General features: G+C 45.0%; 1 protein-coding gene across 2 annotated transcripts in view; it reads right to left on the bottom strand.

The window, feature by feature from the left end:
- LOC138566705 (cytochrome c oxidase subunit 7A1, mitochondrial-like) overlaps window positions 1-14,838 on the bottom strand; it is a 127,489-nt gene that overhangs the window by 86,305 nt on the left and 26,346 nt on the right. For both annotated transcript variants that reach the window (XM_069644296.1, XM_069644297.1), the window contains exon 2: window positions 11,534-11,623. In XM_069644296.1, coding sequence (XP_069500397.1) covers window positions 11,534-11,623 — 90 coding nt within the window. The remainder of the gene's footprint in view (window positions 1-11,533; window positions 11,624-14,838) is intronic.

Here is a 14,838-nt window from a genome sequence, read left to right as displayed (position 1 = left end):
CTTGCTATTGCTGAAGCCTAGTTGTCCTCATCTAACACTCACCCTGGCGTCTCTACAAGACTCCAAATTATCCTTAATTCACTCTCCTTGTCTAACTGGCAGAAGGGGAGTCATTGAACATCACGTTCTTCTCACCTCACAAATAGCCATTGCCATGTCCACTCCTATCTCCATTGAATTCACCATCTTTACTAGTGATCCCCCTCACTCGGTCACAGCATCTCCATCTATCGCCCTCCTGGTCCCACTGGACCATTCTTTGATGAACTTAGGCAACTCATCGATTCTCTTTCCACTAAACATCACCTAATTCTCTTAGGTGACTTTAACCTTCTCTCTCCAACCACTTCTCAGTGACCACGCTCTCCACTCCAGCCATAACCTACCAACTCACATCGGGGGTAACCCTTGGCTCTCTTATCTCCTCCTCTCTCTCAGCCACTAATACTACGGCCACATCATCCCCATCTGATCACTATTTTTTTTCACCACCATCTCCTTTCCACACTCTGACATTTCCTCACCTTTCATCACCACTTGTCTCACCTATTACTTAAAGGAAATGTAAACTTTCTGCCATCCCTCCCTTTCTCTCTGACGTACAGTTCTCACTCTCCTCCATCACACCTGATGCCTCTTCCACTATAACTGCCTTCTCCAGCTTCCAATCCCTACTATATGACTCATTCTACTTTCACTTCCCACTGCTAACTTTCACACCCAACTCTCTGCGTCCTCAACCATGAGGCACCCCATTCATATGCTGTCTCTGCAGAGACATGCGTCTGATGCTGTGCAAATGGAGGCATACCCACTCACACAAGGACCTGCAACTCTACCTTTCTGCCTTGAACTCTCTCAAGTCCTCTCTTGATGCAGCAAAAAGTGAATTCTACCTCACTTTCATCAACTCTCACTCCAACAACCCTCGCCGGCTACAGGGCACCCTAAACTCACTCCTCCTAAACCTATGACTATTTACTCCGTTTCACAGGTATTTATGATTATTATTATCATTATTATGGGATATTTATGGAGTCCAAACCTAGCTAAGGGAAGCAACAGGGCACTTTGCAATTGTGGGGGGTGGGTGGGCGGGAGGAGAAGATAGTGAAGGAAGCGGAGAAAAGGGAACAGGGAACTAAACACTGGGTGGGGAAGGGTGGGCAATTTCGCAATCGACCTACAATAAACCAGGGGAGGAAACAGTGCGGCACAGAACACCAAGTCTCGCGTAGGGTGCGGAGTAGAGGATGTGTGGACCTAGGTGTTAGGGAGAGGCTAATGACCTAGCCGAGTACTTTGCTGCAAAAATGTGCAAATTTAAAGCAATGTCAAAATTAAAAGATGTTCTGTTGACCTTCCTCACACTTGCACCTCCTACATTTTACACTCGGCCTACTCTACCATCATCCTCTGCCTCCATATCCCACTTTAGTCACACTAATACTGAAGAAGTCCCATCTCAGACGAAGGCGAACCCCTCTTGTGTCCCATCAGATCATCTTGCTCCTCAGCCAGTCAAGCCTCCCCACCCCCTTTAGTGGCTCCTCACCTCACTGAACGCTTTAACCTGACCTTTGACTCTGCTTGCTTTCACTCCATTTTCAAAATGGCCACAGTCCAGCCTCTCCTAAAAAAAGCAAGGGGATGACCCGAACCTGCTGGCGCACTTTCACATGGTCTCTCCTTCTGCACTACTCTAAAGTGCTGGGAAGGGTTGTGTTCAAACGTCTTACCATTTTCTTACAAATCCACAACCTTCGAGACCCCCTCCAAGCAGATGTCTGCTCTTGTCACTCCATGGAAACTGTTCCCATGAATGTCTCTGGATTCATTGCCTCTGCTAAGCACTCCAACCTACCACTATCCTAACTCTCCTTGACCTGTCCACTGCCTTTGACACTGTGGATCACTCGGATATCCTTAATACTTTTCTTGCAATTCATGATCAAGCCCTCGTCTGCATTGAATCCTACTCAGTACCTCACCTAGTGTCCATCTCCTGTAACAACCACACCTCTCAACTCCCTCCTCTAACTGTTGGTGTTGCACAAGGCTCTGTCTTGGGTCCTCTCCTCTTTACATTATACACCTCTGCTCATGGATACTAATCTACGCCTTTGGATTCTCGCACAAGCTCTTCGTGGATGACCCCAAAATCTTCTTTTATTTTCGTGAACTCTCCTCTGATCTCTCCATCATTGCCATTATATATTGGATGTTGTCACACTCTTTGATGTTAATCTCTACCAAAACAGAGGTGCTCATCTCCTCCTAGACCTATCCACTTCCCACCTGACACTCTACTCCTCTTCAGCTAGATACATCTGCGTCATCTACGACTCTTCTCACACCATTTATTTCGTCTCGAAAACTGCAATGGTGGCTTGCCTGCCACTCAGGCAATCAGGCAGCTCCTTCCTTTCAACACCACCAAGTATCTCTTAACTACTCAAGTCTTCTCTAAACTGGACTACTGTGCAAGTATCCTCTTTGGTCTCCCCAACTATGCTTTCTGTCCTTTCGTCAAGATCATTAACTTTGGTATCAGGAATCTCTTTGAACTCCCTTACTTCACACCTACTTCCTCTTACCATCACCAGGCTGGATGACTGATGATGCAAAATAGGGTCAGATTTACATTTCTTCTCCTGGTTCACAAATCTATCCATGGTAAGGCACCACCGGATCTATCCTCCCACCTGGTGCCTTCCTGTTTGCCGCTCTTTTTCACCACTTAGCAAGCCCCGCCCACCTGGTGCCTTCCTGTTTGCCACTCTTTTCACCACTTAGCAAGCCCCGCCCACCTGGTGCCTTCCTGCTTGCCGCTCTGTTTCCCTACTTAAGGAGCCCTCCAGCCTCTTTTCCTTTGCAGATGAGGAGCAGGTGCAAGTGGATCTAGGTCACCTGGTCTAAGCACCACCTACCTTCTTAGCCCTGCTTCTTCCTTCCTGCTCTTAACTATTAGATCAAGGGCGTCTCTCGCCTGGGCGTCTGCATCGAAGGGCAGACGAAGAAAAGGGCAATTCCTGTTTGGACCTGTTCAGAACAGGAGGACCCAGGGCCCGACCCCCTGCTCAGACAGCAGGTAAGCATGCACCAACATGTGTTACCCCTCTGTCCCCACAGGCCATCCCCACCCCCTCTGCTCCCCCTGTCATGTTCCCTTGTGCCCCCCCCTTCTCGCACACAGATGTTGCCTGTTTTGCTTGTTTCTTCTACCCTGCTCCCCCTCAACCTCCTCCAGCATACTTCTGCAGGAGACTGTCCTGATAGATTCTGGTTTCACCATCACCGTCTTGTGGCCAATGCTGGATTTGACTTTTATGGACTTCATTCATTCACAGTGCATCACTCTTTCTCAACTCTCATGCTGGACTTCCTTTGCATCTTGTACTCATGGTGGCCCTGAATCATGCTGTTCCCATCTTCACCTTGTATCCTGGCTTGCAACATTGTGTTACTACTGACTTCTGCAATTGTATTCGCTCTCCCTTCTTGCTTCTCCACTCTTTTTGACTGCTTACTCTCTGTTCTCTCTTCCTTTCCCTTCTCCCTTTTCCTATCTCCTCCCCTTACTTTCTTCTATGCACTTACTCTATCAGAATTGTCCCTGGACCTAATATGATAGCAACCTTGTCTGTTTCCTCCACCCTCCCATTACTGTTATTTTCCTCCCCACACCCCCTCCAGCACTATCTGAAATGTCGTCAGGCCTAGTATCATAGTCGTTGTTTTGTTCCTCCCCTCCCTTTCTGCACCGCTCTCTCTCACCTTTTGTTTTTCTCCGGCTCTACCAGAAATGTTGTCAGGCCTAGTACGGTAGTCGCCTGTCTGTTTCCATTTCCTTCCCATTCTCTCCCTCCTTCCCTTCCTTATCTATGTCTTAGCTCTTGCACTATCTGAAATGTTGTCAGGCCGAGTATGATAGTTAATTTCACATCCTTACTGTTAATGGCCTGTAAGAATGTAATTGTATTTTCCCTTGTTCCCTCCCTTGCCTTGAAGCGCTTTGAAACACATTGTGTATAGGCGCTATATAAATAAACTATCATATCATATCCTCCACCTCCTCTATCCAACTCTACAAGCCATCTTGTAATCTTTGCTCTGCCTCTGCAATGACCCTCGTGGAAACTCGCCCACTCTATGCTTCCACTCACTTCTGCTCTCTCTCTCTTCTTGCTCCACTTACATGGAATTCTCTTCTGAGAAACAGTCCACACCAATTCGTTCAAAGCAAAATTGAAAACCTACCTCCTCACCTCAGAGTTATGCTCTTTGCCTACCCCTCATCTGCCTTCACGCTAACATTTTCCCCCACCTTTAACCTGCCACAGTACCTCACTTTCTCTGCTTCCACTCCAACATTGCATCAGAGTCACATTCCTAAAAAGCTAGCTGTACCATCTACCTGCACTTATAAAATGCCTAATGTTGATTTTCCTAAATCTATGTAAGTCCATCCATGTATTGTGCCAGGGGATGGTTCCATTCACTCCCCACTACAACCTGGTCAGAATGTCACTCAAATTCACCCTATTGTAAGTAGCTCACTGCATCCCATTAAATCTTATATCTATGGTATATTCTCTTGCGATCAAAATAGCATTGTTGCCTGTATATAAATACAAATAAAATACTAGAGACTAGAAGCATAGGCAGTTACACGAAAGAAGAGCAGCATCTGGACACACTCCTACTTGGAGGCAATACAAATGTGTTCCTCACTGCTTTGTTAACAGAAGGGATCTTTTGCTACTTGTTTACTGAAATTCAGACACCCGAATGGCCAATCATTTTTTCCCCTCTACAAACACTAGCATGTATTCCAATCTGACAGTGTTCTAATTGTAGGCCATTTTAGAGCACCAGTACAGCAATTATAAACAAAAAAGTCAAATGTCCATTTAAGATGGAAAATGTGTACAACTGATCATATGTGCCACACCTTCATTGCTGTACTCAACCCGGCATTCTAGTAAAGAATTAAACTTCAGAATTTTAAGGATCCATTTTAAAGACGATGTTTATTATATGTCCTTGCACAGAAATAGTAGTTCAGATGTTTGACAAGAAGCAGCTTTCAGAGAGGTATTCAAATCTGTCTGGGAGGAATCTGCTTGGATAGCTTCAGGTAATTTTCCAATTGATAAAGTTCATTCATACCTTCTAGATGAGCAATTGAGTTTCTATTTTCCCTCTTTTCCCCTTGTTGTTTTCAAAAGGCCAGATCAGAACCAATCTTGTGAGAGGTTAATGGTTTGGTGTCTGTGTTGCTAAGGGCTCGGCATCCTTAGCTGTGAACTCTTTCTCCCATGCTGTTGTAATATTGTCTGAGGTTCCCCGAAGATATAGATGGCTTACACATGATTTCATAAGACGCCCGGTACTGCAAGAAGGCTGTATGGCATCTGGCTTGTGGCAAGGTGTTGATTCACACCTATTCAAATGGGTGATTTCTGTCTACTAGGGAAGCAATGGCCAGAAGGTCATATTTACTAAGGCACCACGCTTTGATAGTGGTACCCAAACGTGTACTCGACAAAATAATTAAACAGCAGCCATTTGAACACATTGTGATGCCTGTCTCCTTATAGTCCTTTAAAAGACCCTCCTTGTAGGCTACATTCATTGCTTATGGATTGCAACTTGTGAGCTACTTCACCTGTTGCACTCTCTACTTTCCTAGTACTGCATAAGGCCTGCCATTCTTTTCTCAGAAATTAAATCCAAGTTGAAGGAGTTCAATGCTAGGTAGACCATTAAATAATCCAGCAAAGGCACCTAGCTCACACGATTTCTATCATGCGGCCTGCCATTTGCCACCACGCTGGGGTACAACACACCCAATGAAGATGATAATTATGCATCAGAATGACTAAGTGGTGTGGTATGTAGGAGGTTGGGTGCTGTACTCTGCATATATATGGGAAGTCCAATGCCTTGTGTGATTTGTGTGTTTTTCTGAAGACTACATAACATTCCTTCTCTTTGCTGCAATTTTAGGTTGCAATTGCAGGAGAATGCTGAAAAACATGGTGTACCAACTCATATCTCTGCTATCCTCAATTCAGTTGATTGAAGCTACAAATGGAATACTTTACTGTGCTCTGCAAGCTCTGGGCTGGACCTGGTAGACTGCAACGCGAGTAAGACGTCACAGACCTACTGCACGCCGATGGAGGATCTTTACTCTGGTTCTGTGCTGTATGTATGTGATGTTTTTATGTACAGTACAGTGACGGTGTATATTATGGCATTCTGTATCTGGGAATTTATGAGGCGGTCACACGACGGGATAAGAATTCAACCTTCATTTTTGTACAGTGTTTATGAACAATGTTTCATAATGATAAGTTTTTGCAATGTGTCAGGCTGTCACCCATGATCTGTGACGTGAATAAGTAGAAGTGGGTGATGCATGCAAAACACTAGATTTATACAGGCAAAGACTTTGCAGGCATGCGCACCAGTGACACATCCCTTCCACTAGAACAGCTCAACAGGATGGTTTTTCGGAAACTACAACCAGATGTTGGGGAGAAGAGCCAAGTAAAGAGCCTAAATGTTGCAGGTGCTGAAGAGAATAAAAGGGAAATCAGACAGCGCCAGAGTGGGGAAAGTGCGAAGGGTGTAGTACCCAAGGCTTGCGGCTAGCCCTACAGACACTCCCAACAAAAATGGGAAACTGACACATTAGAGCATGTCCCCTGCTTTCATCCGGAATAGGCCAAAATGACCGTATCCAAATTACCGACCCCACCAAAAGTTAGAACTTTTTGTGGTATTGAGTCTTTTGGTAGGGACAGTAAAAAAAAAAAAGCCAGGGCTACGGGGGTGTCCCAAGTAACATACCGCTCACTATACTATACAGTATTATACTATACAGTATAGTGAACAGAGGTTGCGGGGGACACCCCCCGCAGCTCACCTGACCCAAAAAAAAAGCTGGGGGCTGCGGAGGTGTCCCCCGCAACACCCCGCCCACTATACTAAACAGTATAGTGAGCCGATCAAAAGTAAAAAAAGAAAAGAAAAGGACCCTGCAGCACCGGTTCCAGATCACGGAAGTCAAAGGGAACCGGCACCGCAGGGACATAGCGCGTCAGAAGGAACGGTAAGTAGGGGTGTTGGGGGTGTGCTGGGGTGGGTTTAGGGGTGTGGGTGGGGTTTGGGTAGGGGTTTGCGCCCATTGGGAATGTTCAGGGGAGAAATGATTGAAGATTATTTCGAGCAAATAATCTTCGGTCATTTCTCCCTCGAACATTTCCATTGCGCGCAAATAACACAGAATCCTTTCATCCACACAGCCCCATGGATATGTTTGGACCATTAGTAAATGTAGTGTCACAGGAAGAAGCTCTACCATTATTACTTCCTAATCTGAAGAGGTACAAATTTACCTTTTCATGTGCATGAATAACTTGTTGCAAAAAAAAGTCTTACTATACATTTCTGTTTTACAGGTAAACATATTTTTACTCGCTTATTAACCCCTTAACTGCGGAGGGTTGTCCCTCCCACTGCAGAGCCCTTTTTGAGAGATTTCAGTATGCCGCATTCAATCACTTGGACCCTTTTTTTAACAAGAGATATCTCGGCCAAATTTGGCCCCTTCTCTTCCCACATGTAGGTGGTCATAACGCCACCACAGAATCTGAGTTTGTTGTAGGGGGGGGGGGGGAATTATAAAAAAAGAGAGAAAATCTTGTGTTTTTTCAGAAAATGCCAATACAATGATGTACAAAGAAGCCTATGTTTATTTCCTTGTAAGAGCTAGGACCAAATGGTTTGCTGTTCTGAATTTGCCATTTTACAAGATTTCAAGAACAGGTTGAGTGGAAACAAAAAAAACATGTTTCTAAGGTTATCATCCGTTTTGTGAGAGGTAGGCGATTTTTCCCTTTTTTCCAATAAGGCATGCGTGGGCGGAATGGAAGAGAAGGGTAGGAAAGCTGAATGGGAAGACAGAAAGGCATATATTTCTGAAAAGTAGACAAAATTCCAAGTTTAGGAAGGGGTGATTTGCGCAGATCAGGCAACAACTATGTAGGTAAAATTCCCACAGTTTGGTTAAAAATTGGAAAAATGACAACAACAAAAAAGTAAATAACAAATAAAAGGTATGTGCTGGACATGTTTGGACCTGTAAGATAATGGCTTCTGTGAATATTGAGAAAAGCAATGCACCGCTACATTCCTCCCACCCCGACTCTTCTAGTTAGGAAATCACACATTTTTCGTAAGGTTTCACAAAACAAGCAATACCAGAAGCCAAAAACGGATCCATGGTACACAGGTTTTTATGCGGACGGCCTAAACAGATGTACTTATCATTTGAAAATAAGGAAAACAAATGTGGTTCTGGAATGGCAAGCATACATTTTTTTTAAAGAGCATAGGCAGACCTTTTGAATGATAGGGGACTTGTGCAGGCTACAAAAGCGTACACTGCCTAAAGCAGCAACTAAATGTAGGTAACATTTAGGAAATAAAAGGGTTGTGTAACAAAGTGCAGTAGCAAATGTATGAAAACGTTATCAAAACCTAAGAGAGTGGGTCCAAAGGGAAAAGGCTAAACCACTGGTATCCCAAAGGGTTTGGGAAGAGGAAATTTTTAGGATGTTGGTCTTGTGGACAACCAACAGATTTGGGCCAGGGGTGCTGCAGTCACTAAGGAAAACAGGGAACCCCATGCATTTCTGAAAAGGAGGCCATCCAGGATTTCTGGTTGGCCTCTGGTACAGGTTTCCCCTCCAGGGAGGGATGGGGACCCTACCGGGCTCCCTGGGACCGCCGCTGAATTTAGGGACGGTCGACCAAAAGGGAAACAGAGCCCAAGCCCGGAAGCAGCACCGCCGGCCGTCCCGGAACTCTTGTTGGCCTGCGTTACAGCATTTCCCTCCAGGGAGGCATTGGCACACTGCCAGGGCTCCCTGTAACAACTGCTGAACTTGGGGACGGTTGACCCAGGAGGGAGACAGGCACACAAGTCCGGGCCCATCATCCCCGACCATCCTAGAACTCTGGCTGGGCTGTGTTACAGCTTTTCCCTCTGGGAAAGGATGGGGACCCTGCCGGGGCTCCCTGGGGCTGCAGCTGGACTTGGAGAAGGTCGACCCACTTGGGAGGCAGGTGCCCAAGGCAGGGGCAGTAGCCCCGACCGTCCTAGAACTCTGGCTGGGCTGCGTTACAGCTTTTCCCTCTGGGGAAAGGACGGACACCCTGCTGGGGCTCCTGGACACCCTGCCAGGGCTCTCTGGGACTGCACCTGGACTTGGAGACGGTCGACCAAAAGGGAGACAGGTACCCAAGGCAGGGGGCAGCAGCCCCGACTGTTCTGGAACTCTGGTTAGGCTGCGTTACAGCTTCTCCCTCCGGGGATGGATGAGGACCCTGCCGGGGCACATTGGGACTGCTGCTGGACTTTGGGACGGTCGACCCACATGGGAGACACACACCCTAGGACTGGGACATCACCCCCAGCCGTCCTGGAGCTCTGCCTGGGCTGCATTCCAGCTTTTCCTTACGGGGAGGGGTTGGGATGCTGCCAGGGCTCCCTTTGACCACTGCTGGACTTGGAGATGGACGACCCACATGGGAGACAAACGCCCAAGGCCGGAGACAATCGCCCCAACCATCCTGGAGCTCTGGCCATGCCGCGTTACTGCTTGTCCCTCCTGGCATTGCTAGAGAGCCAGGGCCTTTTATGGGTCAGAACACTTCTTGTGTCTCCGAATATAAAATCGGACAGGTATGGTATGGTCGAGGCTTAAGGGGTGAATGAAGCATATTCATAAACCCACGAACGAGGCTCACCTAGGATGATACAAGAAGGGTTTGTGTTTGAGGTACTTTAAAAAAAAAACATTTGCTTTAGACTTTTGGCCATGTTAGTTGCATATTTATAACGTTGAAACTATCCTACCAGTAGTCGTAGGACAGAATAAGACAGTGTCAAATAGGTGAGCCTGGGTTACCATGAATGTATTTTGAACTGCAAAATGTCATTCTTGTCATTCTCCAGTGTCCATGTTTCTCTAAATAAATACCAGATAATAAATGTTTTGAGTCTTCAGTCAGTCAAGAACAAGAGACACATGATACCAACTTAATCTAGTAAAACATCCCAAAACCCTACTAAACACAGGGCTTCATTCCAAGTATGGTGGCGTAGTAAAATGTGGTGTTAACTGAATAACCGACACTTTTACTACACCGCATTATACAGAGTATTGAGTAAAGTGTAGGAAAAACCTCCAGAAAAATAGCGGGAATTTTTTCAGCCATTTTTAAATTGAGGAATCACTGCAGTCTGATTCACCACCAGCTCTATTTTTCCAAAACACCTATGGAGTTCCATGGGCTCCTTGAATGGGGACTAACACTGCCTTACCACTATTCATAATTTAGTGAATGTACCGCAAATAGCAGTGGTGAATATGGTAACCGAAAATGGCATGTAACGAAGACTCCAGTATTGTAGGGAGAGTGTTCACGTGGATATAGACAAGGCTGGGCGGAGGTAGGAGATAGATACTGTGAGAAGCTATGGAAGGGCACATGGCAGTGGCAAGTCTATCCAAAGAATTCATTCTGTGGTGTGTTCTTGAAACAGGTCCATGTTCACTTATAGAAGCTCTTCCATATTCAGGTCCCTTTGGATGCGGAAATAGGCGCCTGCCCAGGAGCTGGTCTCATTCTGACAAACACCCTTATTCTGCCACTATGGTCATAGTGTAGGCAGAAGATATATGTAGGCTGTCGTGTTATTGGAGGGAGCTATTCCTGCGATGCACTGTACAGTATCTTTCCATGTGTAATTATTTGCCGACAAAGAACAACAGTTTTTTTCCCTATATGTGTAGCTACAGATGTTTTATTACCTCTTGACCGTTTTTTTCAACTTGTGGCTTTCCACGTTTTTAATGTATTATTTACATCATAAATAGCTAGAACAATACATGCATCAGTACACATTGATCAGAGTGGTATTCACTAGGGGTGGTGCTGTTGCTTGAGGTTTGAGGCATGTGTGTATTCCAGAGCTGTATGGAACAGAGCCATGTAAGACCAAGGCAGGATACACGAGTAATGGGAGTAGGAGGAGCCTTCATGAGCATTGTTTTCATTTGGAGAGATGCCAGGGGTGTTCACCAATGAGAGATCTACAGGCAACTTAACACAGAGGATAGGTTCACTATATTTTATTTAAATTCCAAACAACAAACAAGGGTTTGAGTAGTGTCTGAGTCCAACAGAACACAGCGTACTTTCAGTCAGTATAGATCAACACAACAGTTTTCAAGTCACCTTCTAGCGCATCTGAAGTTAACGCCAACTATAGGTTAAATGATGTTCCAAAAATCATATTTGTTGTATCATGAGGCTTTTTTATTCCAAAAATGATCCTCCAAAAATGGTTCTTAATTAGTAGTGCACTCACTGCCAGAGCCCCTTGAAACCATAGAAAAAGCAGCGGAGTGCGGTATAAAAAACACAGTAACACAAACATAACATATCCCACCTGAAAGATTTTCTGCTTCTCAAGGACACGGTTTTGGATTGGGTTTCGACTGGATGTCGTAAATGTACGCAATATTCCTGTTCGCAGCACCTACGGGATAAAAAAAACAAAGCAGATGTAAGTTCTCTTGGGTCATACAGAGAATTTACAGTATGCTACAACACTTTAGGAATATTACATTGCCCCCCCCCCCCACGCTCCCAATCTTTCCATATCATCGATTTACGAGGCTAGTACATACCTGAAAGGATGATTGGTTTGCAGGAGTTAGTAGTACCTCTATTGAAATTATAGCATATGGAAGCCCTTGTGACCACAAACAGGGCCTGGTCTAGGGAACAGTCTGTGAGGACACCTGCAGGGTGGGTGGGGATGCGAAGCACCAGGTTTGTCCATCCTACTAACAAGAATAGCCCCATTACAATGCAAACAAGTGGTTAAACTTCACAACGCCTTTTGTGTTTCTACTTCTGATCATTGTAGTGGTTTGACTCCCAGTGGCATGACCACGTGGCAGATTTTGAATAAACCAATCACCACCCAAATTTTGTAGCCTTGAAAATAGTATTGAACATATTGCTAATTTCCATAGTATTTATTTTAATCTAGTTGTATGTTTTAGCCAATGAAAACAAAAAAGCGATGGGTGTAAGGTTTGGATTTAATCTAAACCACTGGCATTGCTCTGGGCAACCTTCCAAACCACCATTTTCAGCCCGCCGGTACCAAAAAGGGATCCACCAATTTGCAAATCGGTCAGGTACTGCCATAAATGGGAGCAGCCCTGCCCGAACTGCTAGGCCAGGTCCCCTCTGCATGGAAACACAAGCAACCCCAGACATGTTTCAGCCTTGTTGAGCCTCTTCAGTGAAGTGCAGCTTGGTTTCCTATGGCGCAGTGAGCAAGGGACCCACGTGTGGGCATACCCTCTCTCACATAGGGAGACAACCTGGAACCAAAAACGCTGATGGTGGGCAATCTTCCATACCACCGTTTTTGGGCCAGTCTGCAGTACCCGACTTGGTTCGCATATGGCTATTCCCCTTTTGCAATGGTGCAGATGGGTTGAAAACAAAGGTGTGGAAGGTTGCGCAGAGCAGTGGCAGTAGTTCTTATTAATTGAAGACCTTCCACCCATCACTTTTTTAGGTTGTTTTTAGCCACATCATGATAAAATAAAATAGCTTTCACAAGCATGTTGTTTTACATTCTTGCCACTGTTACGAATTACCAGCGTACATTTTAGGAGATGCGCAGTAACTACCAATGAGGATTTTGCTACTAAAGTATTAATTTTCTAAACTAATCACAGTGTCTCCCGAATGACTAGTGGGCATGCGTGGGAAGGGAAGAGTTAAAAAGTACTCAGCAATCTTGTGACATTTTAGATTTGTGATCATTATCAGAACCTCACGTTTAATCTTCTAAGGCAACTCATATAGTCTAAGAATGTGCAGTGTGGCTAAGCAGAAGATAAACTCAGACAAACAAAAGTGTCAGGTTAAGGATGTTTGCTTAGCTAACCCTACTGCTACGAGGGGAAGTCCCTGCCCAACAAACTAAGATATAAGGGTGCTTGCCATGTCAAAAAAAGGTGCTTAGTCCAGAGCCTATTGTCCAACTGGCCCTACCACTTGCAACAAAAATAGAAACAAAATTAAGGAGGCCAAAGCAATAGCCTCTCTCTTGGGGCTTCTGCCTGGCCCAGTCCCTTGGATTTCCTTCTCCAGTTCACTCTTTAAAAGTTCATCAATTGTTCTCAATAAAGTTCAATACAACTCTCAACCTCTCTGTAGGTTTTGCATGTCGAGTTTTAACTCTGCATGGTTCCCGTTATTCAAAGAAAAGGTTTACTTAATACCATACAACCATTTCCTATTTGGTGTTGTACCATGTTCTGGTTTAGTGCTTAATGATTGAAACCTTTCAGGTTCTCTCTCAAATGCAGCTTGTCCTCTTTTGTGTTCCCTTGTCTCACCAAAGTCCTCTGGCCCTCAAACAGGCTTTCTTCAGCGAGGCCTGGGCGGGGAGTCAGCTCCTTTGGGTTTTCTTCGTTCCTGTATCGCTTGCGTCTTTTCCAGACTTGAATATTCTTGCGTCTCGTTCTCACTGGGCTCTCCAAAGCCCTTTGGTCCTCCAATAGGCTTGTTTTATCTCTGTTCAGGTGTATCTGGCTCCCGTAACCCCTGTGGCCTTCCCAGCCTCTCTAAATAAAGTCTCTGTTCACCCCTCTCCACAGTGTTACCTTTTCGAGAGCGTTCACTTTCCTTCTGCTGCTCTGCAGCTATTGCACTTCTCGTGAGGAGTTCCTTATCGGAATGTATTCCAGTCTGGGAGTTCGTTATCGGAATGGGAGTCTTTGTCCCAAAGAGGGAAGTCACTCTCAGTGAGGTCCCACTTGCCAGAACCCTAGTGAGGGTCTTGCTTAGCAGGCTCACCTCCCTAGTCTCAAAGGAGTTGGCTCCCCTCTGAGGAGAAGAGAAGAATAGTGCAGATTTGTCACAGCAGCCTATTACAATTTTCAAGATCTTCATTAGCTTTTGCTATATTTAAAACATTTTAAATTTATTTTAACTGGATTCCCCTTAATTCGAAGGATATAGTCTTTAAACATTAATTCTATGATCTAACTCATCACCTCATTTAAAAAAATGTTCTATAGCTTATTATATCCCATTTGTATTTGTCAGAAATGCCTGCAGTGCTCTTAACTTCTATTACATGCAGGATTGGGACCGGAGGAACATTGGATGGAGACGATCATGTTTTGGTCTTTTTACATTTGCTATGACTGTGAATGGAGCTTCTTTTTTAATAGGCCTACTCATTTGCTCCATCAGATTATTTTTGTGTTCATGCTATATGTATATATTCATTGCATGACATGTTGGATAATGATTAACAAGGTCTTGGAGTTGCAAAAGTGGTCTGTCTTGCTTCGAGTCATTACATAATGAAAGGCTACGTTAACTGGATTCTCATAAACAAGAAAGAAATGACAGTGATTCAAAGAGAGGAAGTTTTTTCCTTTAAATATTTTTAATAACCGGACCCATGCACAATGTCAAGATGGGCCTTACTGCATTGGAAGCACCCTATTGAAACCCACTTGATACATTTTGCAGACTGCAATACAACAATTCCAATACTTCTACCACTGTGCAAACAAGGAAGGAGATTGTGCAGGTTCCTCCTTCCCTCTGCTCCTCATCCCGCCCCGGACACCTGATTGGGCAAGCGGCCCCCTTGTGTGCAACCAGTGAGGGTTCCCTTTGCCGATGCTCGGCGCAGAATATTATTTTATT

This window comes from Ambystoma mexicanum, chromosome 2p, assembly GCF_040938575.1.
Source record: "Ambystoma mexicanum isolate Mex_15411 chromosome 2p, UKY_AmexF1_1, whole genome shotgun sequence".
NCBI classification, from domain to species: domain Eukaryota; kingdom Metazoa; phylum Chordata; class Amphibia; order Caudata; family Ambystomatidae; genus Ambystoma; species Ambystoma mexicanum.
This window is presented reverse-complemented; position numbering and strand designations above follow the sequence as displayed.